This window comes from Gopherus evgoodei, chromosome 7 (assembly GCF_007399415.2).
Source record: "Gopherus evgoodei ecotype Sinaloan lineage chromosome 7, rGopEvg1_v1.p, whole genome shotgun sequence".
In the NCBI taxonomy this organism is placed as follows: domain Eukaryota; kingdom Metazoa; phylum Chordata; order Testudines; family Testudinidae; genus Gopherus; species Gopherus evgoodei.
In genome coordinates this window covers 48502064-48517020 of record NC_044328.1, presented here as the reverse complement: position 1 = coordinate 48517020, position 14957 = coordinate 48502064, and the positions used below count along the sequence as shown (strand labels likewise).

Below are 14957 nucleotides of genomic sequence, written 5' to 3'. Positions count from 1 at the left end.
GTGAAGAACTTTCAAAACTTTGAGCAGAAAGTAGCTGTCTGTGCTAAGAATGAACTCCTACCATTTGGATTAGTATCTATTTGAGCAATATGTTGTAGAAATGGCTTAGCTTCCTGGGGAGTGCCAGGAAAATGAATTTGGACTTTTCATAACTCTTCATAGAGTAGAATCTGTCTCAAAACCACCCACAAACCATTGTTTCAAGGAGCTGGGTTGGCAGTTGCAGAATAGTTCGCCTAAGAGCAATGCTGTGACCACACCTACCACAAATCCACGTGTAGTCCTACAGTAAAACTACACCTGAAATATGTACCATTGCTACTAGTGCAGTTCCTTTCATTGGCAATATTACAGTCATCTGTTAAAGAGGCAGGTTCTAGGAAATAGATCCATCTGTAAAGGGTCATTTTAGCCATCCTGAGTTAAAGCAGTGCCATTATACATTGCCTAAAGCTTCCTTCAAACTGCTTTAATTTTTTTTTTTTAAAGCTAGTAGAGTGCTGTTTCTAGGTGGTTCACCCATTTAATTGTATGAGATTATTGCTTTGTTTTATATACAGCTTGTCAGATTTTAAAAACTGTTTGTTTATTTTTCCTTAGGTTGGTGTTTGGGATGTTGTACCCTGCTTATTACTCTTACAAAGCTGTGAAGACAAAAAATGTGAAGGAATATGTAAGTCCCACTTCTTTCTTGTTTGTCCAATTAAACATAATGCTTCAGCTGAAACTTAGTGGATGTAAATTTTACCAAGTTATTCAGTTTAACATATAGTCACATAAAAGCATGACAACTTTAATATATCTTCATAAATATTAGGTACAAAAATTATATGATTAACATTATATATGCTGTGACAAAGTTCCAGCTCCTCCTTGGTGGGTCTTGCTTTTATTGGCAGACTTGCACACCACAGTGATCTTCACCTCTGGTGGAACCCACAGTCTGGGTCAACTCCTCCTGTGTCTGATCAGGAGTAGGGAGGTTTGGGGGGAACCCGGGCCTGCCCTCTACTCCGGGTTCCAGCCTAGGGCCCTGTGGATTGCAGCTGTCTATAGTGCCTCCTATAACAGCTGCATGACAGCTACAACTCCCTGGGCTACTTCCCCATGGCCTCCTCCAAACACCTTTATCCTCACCACAGGACCTTCTTCCTGATGTCTGATAATGCTTTTACTCCTTAGTCCTCCAGCAGCACACCCTCTCACTCTCAGCTCCTTGTGCCTCTTGCTCCCAGCTCCTCACACGCCCCCCCACAAAGTGAAGTGAACTCCTTTTTAAATCCAGGTGTCCTGATTAGCCTGCCTTGATTGGCTGCAGGTGTTCTAATCAGCCTGTCTGCCTTAATTGGTTCTAGCAGGTTCCTGATTACTGTAGCGCAGCCCCTGCTTTGGTCACTCAGGGAACAGAAAACTACTCATCCAGTGACCAGTATATTTGCCCTCTACCAGACTCCTGAACCCCACTGGTCTGGGTCTGTCACAATACTTATGAATACTTAGCTAATTTAGAAATGAAGTTAAGGTTTAAATCACACAATTTAAGACACACAATTATGGTATATGAAGATCATCATAAAATGTGTTCTCATATGTACCATAGTCAAGCTAGGTCCCTGGTTTTGCCAACTTAGTTACATGACTGTGTGTTTGTGAGTAGTCTCATTGACACTTAGGTGTAGTTGTGTGTTAAGTTATTCAGGTGCATAAGTGTTTGCAGGATTGGGGCCTGATGTAAAATACTTAGTCTTAGTCAGGAAACTCAAACTGTCTACATGACCACAGTAAGTCTATCTAAGTTACACTACTCCAGCTAAGTAAATAATGGAGCTGAAGTCAATGTAGCTTAGGTCAACTTACTGTGGTGTCTACACTGTACTGGGTTGCTGGGAGTTGCTCTCCCATCGACTTACCTTACTCTTCTTGTTCATGATGGAGTACTGGGGTCAACTGGAGAGCAATTTGCAGCCAATTTGGTGGGTCTTCACTAGACCTGCTAAATCGACCATGGTGCATTGATCGCCGGAGTGTCGATCTGGCAGTAGTGTAGACATAGCCTTTGTGATCTTAACTATGCTGCCTTAATGAAATATTAAGTATGCTTAGCCTCTAACTTGCTTTGTTTTGTAGGGGGAAAGGTTGTTGCTACTTAAGTTTAAGTAGAACCATGCTTTACCACCTTACTCAACAAATCTTTCCCTTTGGCATAGTCAGTCATGTCATGTCTTCTGACTTCCATGAGGTTTTTATAGCTTTTCCCTAATGTTAGGGCTTCTGAAACAAAACAGTCAAGACTGAGCAGATTTATACTCAATTTTATGTGAACATAATTGTTTTTGCTCTACAACTGCCTGTGCTGTGAAAATCTTGTGAAGACAATGGGGTTGCAAATATCAAAGGCTTTCATTAGCCCTGCAGAAATATTACTGTTTGTATTATGCATAAAATAAAAGATTTCCTACCAATGATTTTAGATGTCCTTAATAGTTAAAGCAATTATAGTAATGACAGTTATTACAGTTTCTTTAGATAACATAATTCTGCAATGGCAGAAAAAATAAAGCTAAGTCTCCCTCCTGCAGATCTTCCTTTTCCCAAAAGTATAGCTGGGGTTTGCAACAAATAATCAATGATGCCTCACGCAGTTTCTAGGCCAACTAGCATTTCAAAACCAACACCTTACGTTCCACCCAGAAACTGGACAGCAGGCAATGCAGATGGTAGATCATGGATTTAACACTACACTGCAATAGTCCAGTCTCAGTGACAAAGGCATGAATGACAATAGCAGGGTCTGCATGCAACGAAATTGCATCTTTCTGGTCTTGAATGGACAAAGGGTGTGCTAGGTGTTGCTGCTAGCTAATCAAGTAGCACTTGGGAGTCTTAAGACTCCATCACCTATAAACTCAGAAAATGAAAGATGAAACCACTAGGGATGTAAATAGTGTATAAAAACACAGCTCACTCACATTTTATGCGAGGCCCTGCTGCTGGCCCCCTGGGCACGGGGCAACAGCAGAACTGAAACCAATAAGCATCAAGCTTATTGGTTAACCGGTTAAACTTTTACATCCCTAGGAACCACACCATCCAAGGTGCAGATATTCTCTGTCAAGCTGTCAGACACTGGCTCCAGAGAGTGACTAGCGACCTCAGGACATGTTAAGAAGCAGAGCACAAACACCAGATTGGTTGTGAGTTGTATATTTATATTTCACCAACCAATTATCAGGATATGAGAGGTAATTCTTCCATGTTGCTTAGCACTGACAAGGCCTTAGCTAGAGTATTATGTCCAGTTCTGGGCACCACACCTTCCAGTATGTTCCACTCCTTTCCCCAGAAATCCGAAAAAGAGCAGTTAAAATGATTAAAGGTCTAGAAAACATGATCTATGATGAAAGATTGAAAAAACTTGAGTTTGTATACTCTGGAGACAAGAGATTTGGGCGAGTGGGGGGGAGGATATAAGTTGTCAAGCGTGTGAAAGGTTGTTACAAAAAAGAGGGGGATAAACTGCTCTCATCCACTGAGGACAGGATGAGAAGTGATGGGCTTAAATTGCAGCAAGGGAGATTTAACAAGCTTTTTCTTAATGTCTGACTCAGGGATCGGCAATCTTTAGCACGTGGCCCAGCAGGGTAAGCCCCCGGCAGGCTGGGACAGTTTGTTTACCTGCTGGCTGAACCTGCAGATGCAATCGCAGCTCCCACTGGCCACAGTTTGCCAATCCAGGCCAATGGGGCTGCAGGAAGTGGCATGGGCAGAGGGATGTGATGGCTGCCACTTCCCACAGCCTCCATTGGCCTGGAGCAGCGCACTGCAGCCAGTGGGAGCCGCAATTGGCTGAACCTGCGGACTCGGCAGGCAAACAAACCAGCTCAGCCTGCCAGGGGGCGTACCTTGGCGGGCTGCAGGCCAAAGGTTGCTGATCCCTGGTATAACTTAACTGTAAGGGCAGATAAGCAATGGAACAAATTACCTAGGGAAGCTGTGGGAAGTCTGCCTAACCTCCTCTTAAAAACCTCTAATGACAAGCACCGGTCAGGAATGGTAGATAATATTTAATCTTCCCTCAGTGCAGGGGAGTTCAGTTGTCTGTTTCTGTGGAAATAGCCCAATGATGCTTTCGTCATGTTTCAAAGTAAAAGTATACAGTAAAGTACCACCAACATCAAAACTTAGTTTAAGGAATTTTTAGTGTTTTAAACTAGGGCGGTTGATTAATCACAGATAACTCACACAATTAACTCAAAATTAATCATGATTAATTGCGGTTTTAATCGCACTGTTAGACAATAGAATACCAATTGAAATTGATGAAATATTTTTGGATGGTTTTTCTACGTTTTCAAATACATTGATTTAAATTACAACACTAAAGTTCAGTTTACAGTGCTCATTTTTATTACAAATATTTGCACTGTTAAAAATTCACCTCATACAAGTACTGTAATGCAACCTCTTTAGCATGGAAGTGCAACTTACAAATGTAGATTTTTTTTTTTGTAAATATTTTTTGTTATATAACTACACGCGAACAAAACAGGGTAAAACTTTAGAGCCTATAAGTCCACTCAGTCCTACTTCTTGTTCAGTCAATTGCTAGGACAAATGAGTTTGTTTACATTTATGGAAGATCATGCTACCTGCTTCTTATTTACAGTGTCATCTGAACAGGCATTCACATGGGACTTTTGTAGCCAGTATTGCCAGATATGCTATACATTAGTATGCCCCTTCATGCTTCGGCCACCAATCCAGAGGACATGCTTCCATGCTGATGACTTATTTAAAAAAATGCATTAAATTTTGACTGAACTCCTTGAGGGAGAATAGTATGTCTCCTGCTCTATTTTTCCTGCATTCTGCCATGTATTTTATATTGTAGGAGTCTGAGATGACCCAGCACATCCTCGTTTTAGGAACACTTTTACTGCAGATTTGACAAAACACGAAGGTACCAATGTGAGATTTCTAAAGATAGCTACAGCACTTGACCCAAAGTTTAAAAATCTGAAGTGCCTTCCAAAAGCTGAGGGATGAAGTGTGTAGCATGCTTTCAGAAATGTTAAAAGAGCAACACTCTGATGCAGAAATTACAGAACCCGCAGCATTATCTCCTGCAACCATAAACAAACTTGTTTGTCTGAGTGAGTGGCTGAACAAGAAGTAGGACTGAATGGACTTGTAGGCTCTAAATTTTTAAGTTTTTTTTGTTTTTGAATGCAGTTGTTTTTTGTACATAATTCTACATTTGTAAGTTCAACTTTCTTGATAAAGAGATTGCACTACAGTCCTTGTATTAGGTGAATTTAAAAGTACTATTTTTTGCAGCATGAATATTTGTAATAAAAATATAAAATGAGCACTGTACATGTATTCTGTGCTGTAATTGAAATCAATGTATTAAAATATAGAAAACATCCAAAATATTTAAATGGTAGCAGTGGTGATTAATCACAATTTTTTTTTAATCGCTTGATAGCCCTAATTTAAACCTGATCTTGTTTTCTCTGGCCAGTTTTTGTGGTTTGACATTCACATTTCCTGCTAAGCTTTTTCCCCCATTGCTGATGTGCACCTCTCCAAATAGGTGACATTGACTACCCAGGGAAACAGTAAAGCTGACTAGACAAAAATGATGTCAGATTTGCAGTTGTGGTAATCTTGTAAACAGTAGGTTAAAAAAATTTCAGGCATAAATGTGATTTGGAGGTATTTCTTAAATACTGATTGCATTTAAGGGGATTAGTTAGGCATTAAGGAAACACCTAGTTAAGGTGTAATGAGGTGTGGTTTCCCTGTGTTGCAGCCCCTAGGATTCTTGCATGCCAGTTTTCTGCAGGGTTAGGATAACTGGGGCTCCATGTTGATTGACAATCTGCTGGCTGGCTGCCTCTACAGTGGAGGTGAAAACTATCTTTTAATTAAAATTTTGTAGAGTATGGCAGCGGGGGGTGCTGGCACCCTGAAAAGGAGCCATCTTCCATTTGAAATAAGTAGTGTATTTTGGAGTGAAACTTAATGGTGTGTACATGGTTGAATAAATTAATCCTTAGATCAGTAGTTTTTTAAATGATGGTGTCTAGGGTAATTCTCCACTCTGGCACTTCGAGTGTAGAAGATGGGACCCACAAGGATTTTAAAAATTAATACTGGCCACTCCAGGCTTGTATTAATTTCCCAAGGTTACAGCTTTTCTCTCACCTTGGATTGGTAGATGCTGCCACCACCGAAGTGCAGACCCCTTTGAGAGCCAAGGAAGGCACACTTGGAAATTCCTTTCTGTGGGATACCCTCAAGCCCAGTAGTCCCCAACCTTTTTGTCTGGCAGACACCAGACGAAGGACTGTGGCGGTGGTCGAGCATCCACCAAAATGCCGCCAAATTTTGGCGGATGCTCAACTGCCAGCCAGAACGCAGGCACATTTAGATGCCCCGTGGGCACCATGGCACCCGCAGGCACCATGTTGGGGACCCCTGCTCAAGCCCATTCACCTTCCCTCGGAGGAAGAACTGAAAAAGGAACAGGGGTTGGTGGAGGGAAATCAGCTGTTTAAACAATACGTGCACAAACCTCTTAAGATACACAAATCCAATTCTGTTATTTTAAAAAAGGTAATTTTAAAAAAGAAAATCTGAACTTAGGCTATTGCTAGATTTTAAAAGAGCAACTACAAGGACTAAGCACCGAGAATATTTTCCTTGAGGTCCAGCTTAAAGGTTACAAGCAAAACAAAAGCACTGGGAGTTAACAAAGAGGAATCCACAAGATGTAAAGAAATAGAAGGGATAAACCTAATCACGTCTTCTACTAAGAGGGATTTTATAGCTTCTGGATAGCTGAGTGTTCATAAAAGGGAGCTCCTGCCATCCCCCCTTCTGCTTTATTTTTCACAGATGGTCTGTATATAGCTGGCCGCATGGCATCCTGACCCTTCCTTATATTTTGAAGAGGAGCTAGCCTAAAAGCCTTGAGTGGGGCTTGCTGCCACATAAGTAGAGAGGAAAATGGTAGCTGCTATTCTGAGACAGAGCCAATAATGAGAGTGCAGCTACGTGCAGAGGAATATGTAGGAGAGCTGTGGAGATGGGATTGAAGCAGTGGGACTCTTTACCCAAGAGAGCAAGGGGAGAAGAAGATCCAAGTGGCTGTCTAGGCAGCATGTCCAGGAGAGAAAGCAAATGTACAGGGAGAAGAGGACTGGGCAGTACGAGACAAGAGGTGGGAGGGGTTCAGGTAGCATAGGAGGGAACAGAACAAATAAGAGGGGAAATAAAATGCCATGCTGTACTAGTCAGTGTAATTAACTGTACTGCAATTAAACATCTAAAAATATATACTGTATATACTTGTTCGTTAGCCTGTTTGTTTATAAGCCACCCCCCACCCCCACCCAAGCTGGATAGGTGAGAATACCCAAAAGCTGTATGATCCTTTCATAAGCTGACCCTATATTTCAGGGGCTTCTGGCTTGTCAGGTTAAGCTACTGGCGGGTCAGGACTTTTTTTTTTTTTTTAACCTGGAGCATCTGCAGGCATGGAGCCCCTCTGCTCTCTGTGGACGCAGTTCACTGTTCCCAGCCAATGGGAGCTGCAGGAAGTGGCCACAGGGAGCTGACGGGCCCCATGCCTGCAGATGCTCCAGGTAAACAAAATGACAATGATTCCATAAAGTTTAAAATCATCAAATTTTGGTGTAGACTAGTTAATAAGCTGACCCCTGCTCTTTGTGTCATTTTTTTACCAAATATATTTGGCTTATGAACAAGTGTATACAGTAATTTTCTTACTACTCTTCCATGTAAGCAATTTTTGTAATTACCAGAGAGATGATGTGCAGTTGTAATCAGGAGGGGAGCAGGTCTTCGAGGGGGTGGCACAGCTTAGTGGTTTGAGCATTGGCCTGCTAAACCCAGGACTGTGAGTTCAATCCTTGAGGGGAGCTGGGGCAAAGATCTGTCTGGGGATTGGTCCTGCTTTGAGCAGGGGGCTTGACTAGATGACTTCCTGAGGTCCCTTCCAATCCTAATAGTCTATGATTCTATGACTCTTCCATATTCTAAATTATTTAAAAAAAAAAACAAAAAACTGCTGACTTTTCCATTGGATGCTTGGGTTTGATTTTTGAGCTTGCCTGATTGACTGAAGTCAAGAGAGCAATTGCAAGATTTATTTTGCTATTCTAACTAAGCCATTATTTAATTAGTGTTGCTGTCTTTGCTTAAACTAATTGTCCAATGTTAATATGGAGAGAGAACCAATTGTAAAGTATAGTATCTGTGAATATTGCTGTTTTTCTGATAATTAGGTTCCAAATATATAGCTGCATTAGGATTTACTCAGTAGCGTTCAAAGAGAAAATGGATGGTTGTAAAAACTCAAAGGATTTTGAATAAATACATTCTTCCAGCAATTATTGAAGTGTGCCTAGCTTTGCTGTACCATATGCAGGTCACTTAGATGAATGGTGATTACATATCTAAATCTAAATTACTAATGAAGATCCTTTCAGATCGATGAGATTTGTGAATATTTAATAAATCACTTTGTGAATCAGTACAGCTTTAATAAAGTATTTGGGTTTTTTTAGGCTTTGCATATTAAAACAAGTATCATAGCTTTTTAGATTTATCATGTAGTTGTACCAGGGCAATTGAAATAATAGCTAAGTAATGCCACATAATATTGAATTCTATTTTATGTTAGTGTTTTTTATGGCAAAGTCCAGTTAGCGTTTCTTTATTTTTCAGTACATAAAATGTTTAATGAAAATACTGCTATTTAGTAAATATCTGTATCATTAGAGTAAGATCATATCTACACTACTTCCCGTTTATTTGTGGATCTAAATCAACTATTATGAACTGATATTGCTTTGTAGCAGCGTGGAGCAGTTTATATCAATATAATTTAAGTCGCTTCACTTGAAATAAAGGTTTAAATCATGTCAAAAGGTCGAAGCCAACTTGAGAACTCTTTTGCTTCTGCTATTTTAGATTAAAACCTTTAAAGCCTTAAACTAGAAATGTAGTGTATATGCATTTTTTGTTTACATTCAAGCTGAAGTATTCACAATAATACTGAAACTTGTGCTCCTAAGTCATTCTGGAGCCTAAGTTCCAATGACTTCAAACTACAAACCCTGATGAAGTATAAATCTGGCTTTCCTAACTTGTGGAAGTACAATATTAAGGTGGTGGTAGTTGCAAATCTAGCATGAGATATTTGCTTAGCAATTGCATTTGAGTTTATGTTACCACAGTAAGGATGTTAATGAGGCCTTAGACTTGTCTCTTTCATTGCAGATGTGCATCTGAAGCATGACGTTTACTAAATTATCACTTCAGATTTACATAGACTTTTTTCCTGACACCTAAATCAGTCATGTTATGTAGGAAAAATCCCATATTTGAGCACCTCAACATCCGTTTAGGACCTTAACTGGACACTTCTTCTATTTCTAAACATTTCAGAGGAGGTGTGTGTGTTTGTATAAAATGTTCAAAATAGCTCTAATGTATTGACAGTCTAAATGTTTTAACACTGAAGCAGTTTTGTTTAGAAGTGACAAACTTTATTCTTCCTGAAATTTTTTAAAATTTTAGCCTCTCAAGCTGCAAACACGTATGTGCTTAACCTTACTCACAGCTATATCTACATAATCTTGGTAATACAAATCTTGTTTACTTTAACTATTATTCTATTCTTTCATCTGCCTAACTTAAGAGCAGACCACTCTTACTTGTGGCAAACAGTGCTATAGATGTTTTAAGTATTACTTTTACTGATAACTTGCAGAATAGGTCTTCCACAAATTAGAGCAGTGATTCTCAAACTGTTGTACTGGTGATCCCTTTTACATAGCAAGCCTCTGAGTGCAACCCCACCCCCTTTTATAAATTTAAGAACACTTGTTTATATATTTAACACCATTATAAATGCTGGAGGCAAAGCAGAGTTTAGGGTGAAGGCTGTCATCTTGTGATCCCCCACCCCCATGTAATAATCTCACAACCCCCTGAGGAGTCTCAATCCCCAGTTTGAGAACCCCTGAATTAGGGTCTTTGGCTTTATACTGCAGTGTAAACCTAAAAATCAAGTATAGCTATGTACATTTTTAAGAGTGACTTGTAAACTGGCACTGGTAAACTGCGTTCTGTACTGAAAATGAGGCCTTATTGCAGAGGAGAGAATTCCTATGTCTGGAAATTATGTAATTGACTTCCAACACATAACTGAATCCCTTGTCTTTCCTTTACTTACTGGGAATAAATTGGGTTTAAAAAAATCCACAAAATTCATAGAATTTAAAGATGTGATTTTTAATGAAATGGTCAGTGAAGTGTAAATCTTGGTTGACCAGATAGCAAGCATAAAAAATCAGGACTGGGCATGGGGGATAAGTGCCTATATAAGAGATCCCCAAATCAGGACTTTCCCTATAAAATTGAGACATCTGTTCACCCTGTCTAAACCTGACATGAGCACTATGGAGTTCAATAGTGAAGGAATATATTTTGGTTGCAAATTTGAGAATGGGACATCAGAACTGTGTCTCCATGTGCTAGTCAGCATCATAGTGACTCTGAAGTGTCATCTGTGCCAGTCACTCTGACCTTAACTTTTTTTGATCCCTGCCATTTATATCATAGTTCATTGAAGTCATTCTGTTTTACAGAATGTAGATCTCTTTACTCAATTACTTTGAGAAAACAGTGGTTCTTCAAGCAGATATTAATCATTTTGGACTAGTACGGTCCTTGTTGGATCTGTTCTTGCTTGCCCGTTTACAAAGATAAACCTGTTGAATTAACAGGAGGTATTAATATTGTGGGGAGTTCTGGATTCTGCTGTCTCTAAGCTGCCATAATTTACCTAGGCAAGTGCAAGAGTCCGGGTTGTGGTGTGCAGGAGGAGGAAGGTATGTCAAGTCTTTCAGTGCTGAGAATTCCTCAACTGAGAGATTTGAAGTGTTGAGAGAGAGATTTGTTTTACAAACTATGCCTTAAACCCTTGTCTTATTGGCTGGTAAAGTTCTTCATCTATTGTTGATGCCGATCATGAATGTCTTCCTTAAAGTTAGAGACTATTGCCTTGAAGGAAGCAGTGGTGTGGCCTTTGTTCAGTAATATCACATCTTACATTTTCTGAGGAAAGTTGTGGTGAGACCTTTATCTAGATGTCTCAGGTCTCTTTTGTTCATTAAAATAAGAATGGCCATGCTGGGTCAGAGCAAAGATCTATCCCAATATCCTGGGTAGTGAGCAATGCCAGGTGCCACAGAGGGCATGAACCCAACAAGCTGTGATCTCTCACCTGCCATCCATCTCTGCCCTCTGACAAACAGAGGCTAGGGACACCCTTCCTTACCCATCCTGGCAAATATCCATTAACCGACTTAACCTCCATGAATTTATCCAGTTCTCTTTTAAATACTGTTAGTCCTAGCCTTCACAACCTCCTCAGGTAAGGAGTTCCACAAGTTGACTGTGCGCTGTGTGAAGAACATCCTTTTTGTTTTAAACCTGCTGCCCATTAATTTCATTTGGTGGCCCCTAGTTCTTGTATTATGGGAACAAGGAAGTAACTTTTCCTTACTTTCTCAACACCATTCATGATTTTATATACCTCTATCATGTCTCCTCTTTTCCAAGCTGAAAAGTCCTAGCCTCTTTAATCTCTCCTCATATGGGACCCATTCCAAACACCTAATCGTTTTAGTTGCCCTTCTCTGAACTCTTTCTAATGCCAGTATCTCTTTGAGATGAGGAGACCATCTCTGTATGCAGTATTCAAGATGTGGGCATACCATGGATTTATATAAGGGCAATAAGATACTCAGTCTTATTTTCTATCCCCTTTTTAATGATTCCTAACATTCTGTTTGCTTTTTTGACCGCCGCTGCACACTGCATGGATGTCTTCAGAGAACTATCCACAATGACTCCAAGATCTCTTTCCTGACTCCTTGTAGCTAAATTGCCCCATCATATTGTATGTATAGTTGGGGTTATTTTTTCCAGTGTGCATTACTTTACATTTATCCATGTTAAATTTCATTTGCCATTTTGTTGCCCAATCACTTAGTTTTGTGAGATCTTTTTGAAGTTCTTCACCATCTGCTTTGGTCTTAACTATCTTGAGTAGTTTAGTATCATCTGCAAACTTTGCCACCTCACTTTTTACACCATTCTCCAGATCATTTATGAATAAGTTGAATAGGATTGGTCCTAGGACTGACCCTTGGGGACACCACTAGTTACCCCTCTCCATTCTGAAAATTTACCATTTATTCCTACCCTTTGTCCCCTGTCTTAACCAGTTCTCAGTCCATGAAAGGACCTTCCCTCTTATCCCATGACAACTTAATTTACATATAAGCCTTTGGTGAGGGACCTTGTCAAAGGCTTTCTGGAAATCTAAGTACTCTATGTCCACTGGATCCTCGTTGCCCACATGTATGTTTGACCCCTTCTAAGAACTCTAATAGATTAGTAAGGGACATGATTTCCCTTTATAAAAACTGACTTTTGCCCAACAATTTGTTCTTCTAGGTGTCTGAATTTTTTTCTTTGTGATGGGGTTGGGACTCACAACCATGGTGCCTCCCGCTGGTCAGTCTGGGAATTAGCTCAGTTCATGGGGAGCATTCTCTGCTGGTGGTGTCCCGTCCATCATCTGCTCCTCACTGGTGTCTGGATCCATGTTGCTCTCTGTTCTATGGTGTCCTCTTCAGGCCACTGCCCTCCAGCAGTGTCCCCTAGTTCATCCTCACCTACTTTGGGGTGAGGGAGGGAGTGGCAGCATTAGCAATAATACTTGCACTGGCCCCAGTGGCCAACTACAACCTCCAAAGTCTAGCCCCTTGTCACAAAGGCCGGTTGCAGTTTGTTTCAACCCCCTGCTGCACGGCCAGATGCAGTAAAAAGAGGGGTAGGGACCCAACCACTACTCTGGGTCCCAACCCAAGGACCCTTTAGTGGCAGCCTCCCTGCCCTCCTTCTCTCCCCTTGTCCATCCATCCCTGGGTCACTTCCCCTTCAGCCTGTTTGCACCGGCTTGGCCCTTCCCTCAGGGCCTGCAGCCTGGCAGGTAGCAGCTGGAGTTCCTCTGTGCTTCCCCTGAGTTTGCCCAGCACTAGTATTGGTCTCCTGCTGTGGAGACAGACCTTCCCCCATGAAGGTCTAGGACAGACTGCCTGCTGACCTTCTGGGCAGCCTTTATATATGGCCCATCTTAGCCCTCATTGGCTGGCTGTAATCTTGGCCCTGATTTGGCTCTCAGTAAGCCCTTTCCTGATTGGCTGCTGGCCTGCACAGCCTGTCTGGCCTTCTCTAGCCCCCTCTCACATAGGGGTGGGGCAGGCGCCCCGCCGCACTTGACTATTGTTTCAACTAAATTGCCCGGTCCTGATGTTAGACTTACTGTAATTGCTGGGATCACCTCTAGAGCCTTTTTTTAAATATTGTCGTTACATTAGCTATCTTCTGGTCATTGGTACAAAAGCTGATTTAAAGGACAGTTAACAAACCCTAGTTAATAATTTCCGCAATTTCAAATTGGGTGAATGCCATCTGGTCCCAGTGACTTGTTTCTGTTAAGTTTATCAATTAATTCCAAAATCTCCTCTAGTGACAAATCAGAGGAATTGTCACAGATTGAGGTGTCACCTACAAAAGCCAGCTCAGGTTTGGGAATCTCCCTAACATCCTCAGCCGTGAAGACTGAAGCAAAGAATTCGTTTAGTTTCTCCGCAATTACTTTTATAGTCTTTAAGCGCTCCTTTTGTATCTCGATCATCCAAGGGCTCTACTGGTTGTTTAGCAGGCTTCCTGCTTCTGATGTACTTAAAGAAACATTACCTCTTGAGTTTTTAGCTGGCCATTCTTCAGACTGCTCTTTGGCTTTTCTCATTACATTTTTACACTTAATTAGGCAGTGTTTATGTGCCTTTCTATTTACCTCACTAGGATTTGATTTCCACTTTTTAAAAGATGCCTTTTTATCTTTCACTTCTTCTTTTACATGGTTAAGCCAAGCCACAGTGGCTCTTTTTTAGTTCCTTTACTGTGTTTCTTAATTTGAGATAAACATTTAAGTTGGGCCTCTATTGTGAAAAGCGTCCATGCAGCTTGTAGGGATTTCACTCTAGTCACTGTATCTTTTAATTTCTGTTTAACTAACCTCCTCATTTTTGCATAGTTCACCTTTCTGAAATTAAATGCCACAGTGTTGGGCTGTTGAAGTCTTCCCACCACAAGGATGTTTAAATGTTATGGTCACTATATTTCCAAGCGGTCCTGTTTTAGTTACCTCTTGGACCAGATCCTTCACTCCACTCAGGACTAAATCAAGAATTGCTTCTTCCCTTTTAGGTTCCCGTACCAGCTGCTCCAAGAAGCAGTCATTTAAAGTATCAAGAAATTTTGTCTGTCCGTCTTGGTACAGACATGGTTTTGTCACAGACTGCATTGGTTGCATTGACCAATCTCCTTTATTTTCACCCATTTCCAATGTGTCTCAGCTGCTATTGGAATTATCGGATACCTTCAGTGCTTTTAATCATAAGGGCCTGTTGATTCACCTGCAGACCTTGATGAGAGTGGATAGGGTAGTTATTCAGTGGCTTTGTTCTTTTATCTCACATAGCAGTGGGCAATTCTTTTAATAGGAGCTTTGGATTATAGGGTGCTATTGCCATCGCTCCAGTTCAAATATAAGAGGCCATTGGGAGGGTTAATAAGTAGACATGGTACGTTGTGTTCTAAGTGGGTAATCCCCCAGCTTTGTCTTGGTCATATGAGAATGTGGTGGTATGTCTTAGCCAGTGTCTGGAAGTAAGGCATGGATGACAGACAGCTGTCTAAAGCTCAGTCCAGGGTCTAAAGCAGTGATCCTGTTGGAAACAGGATCCTGGACTGCGGAGCCATTGGGCTCAACCAATATTACA

General features: G+C 40.9%; 1 protein-coding gene across 2 annotated transcripts in view; it reads left to right on the top strand.

Annotated features, from left to right (window-relative positions):
• REEP3 (receptor accessory protein 3) overlaps nt 1–14957 on the top strand; it is a 67867-nt gene that overhangs the window by 25399 nt on the left and 27511 nt on the right. Inside the window, exons 1-2 of one of the 2 annotated variants that reach the window (XM_030570298.1) lie at nt 601–673; nt 3079–3194. Coding sequence is in view for 1 of the 2 variants with exons in the window: in XM_030570297.1 (XP_030426157.1) it covers nt 601–673 (73 nt within the window). In the remaining variant the exon portion in view is untranslated. Of the gene's footprint in view, nt 1–600; nt 674–3078; nt 3195–14957 lie in introns of those variants that run through there. The other variant, XM_030570297.1, reaches the window with a different exon arrangement.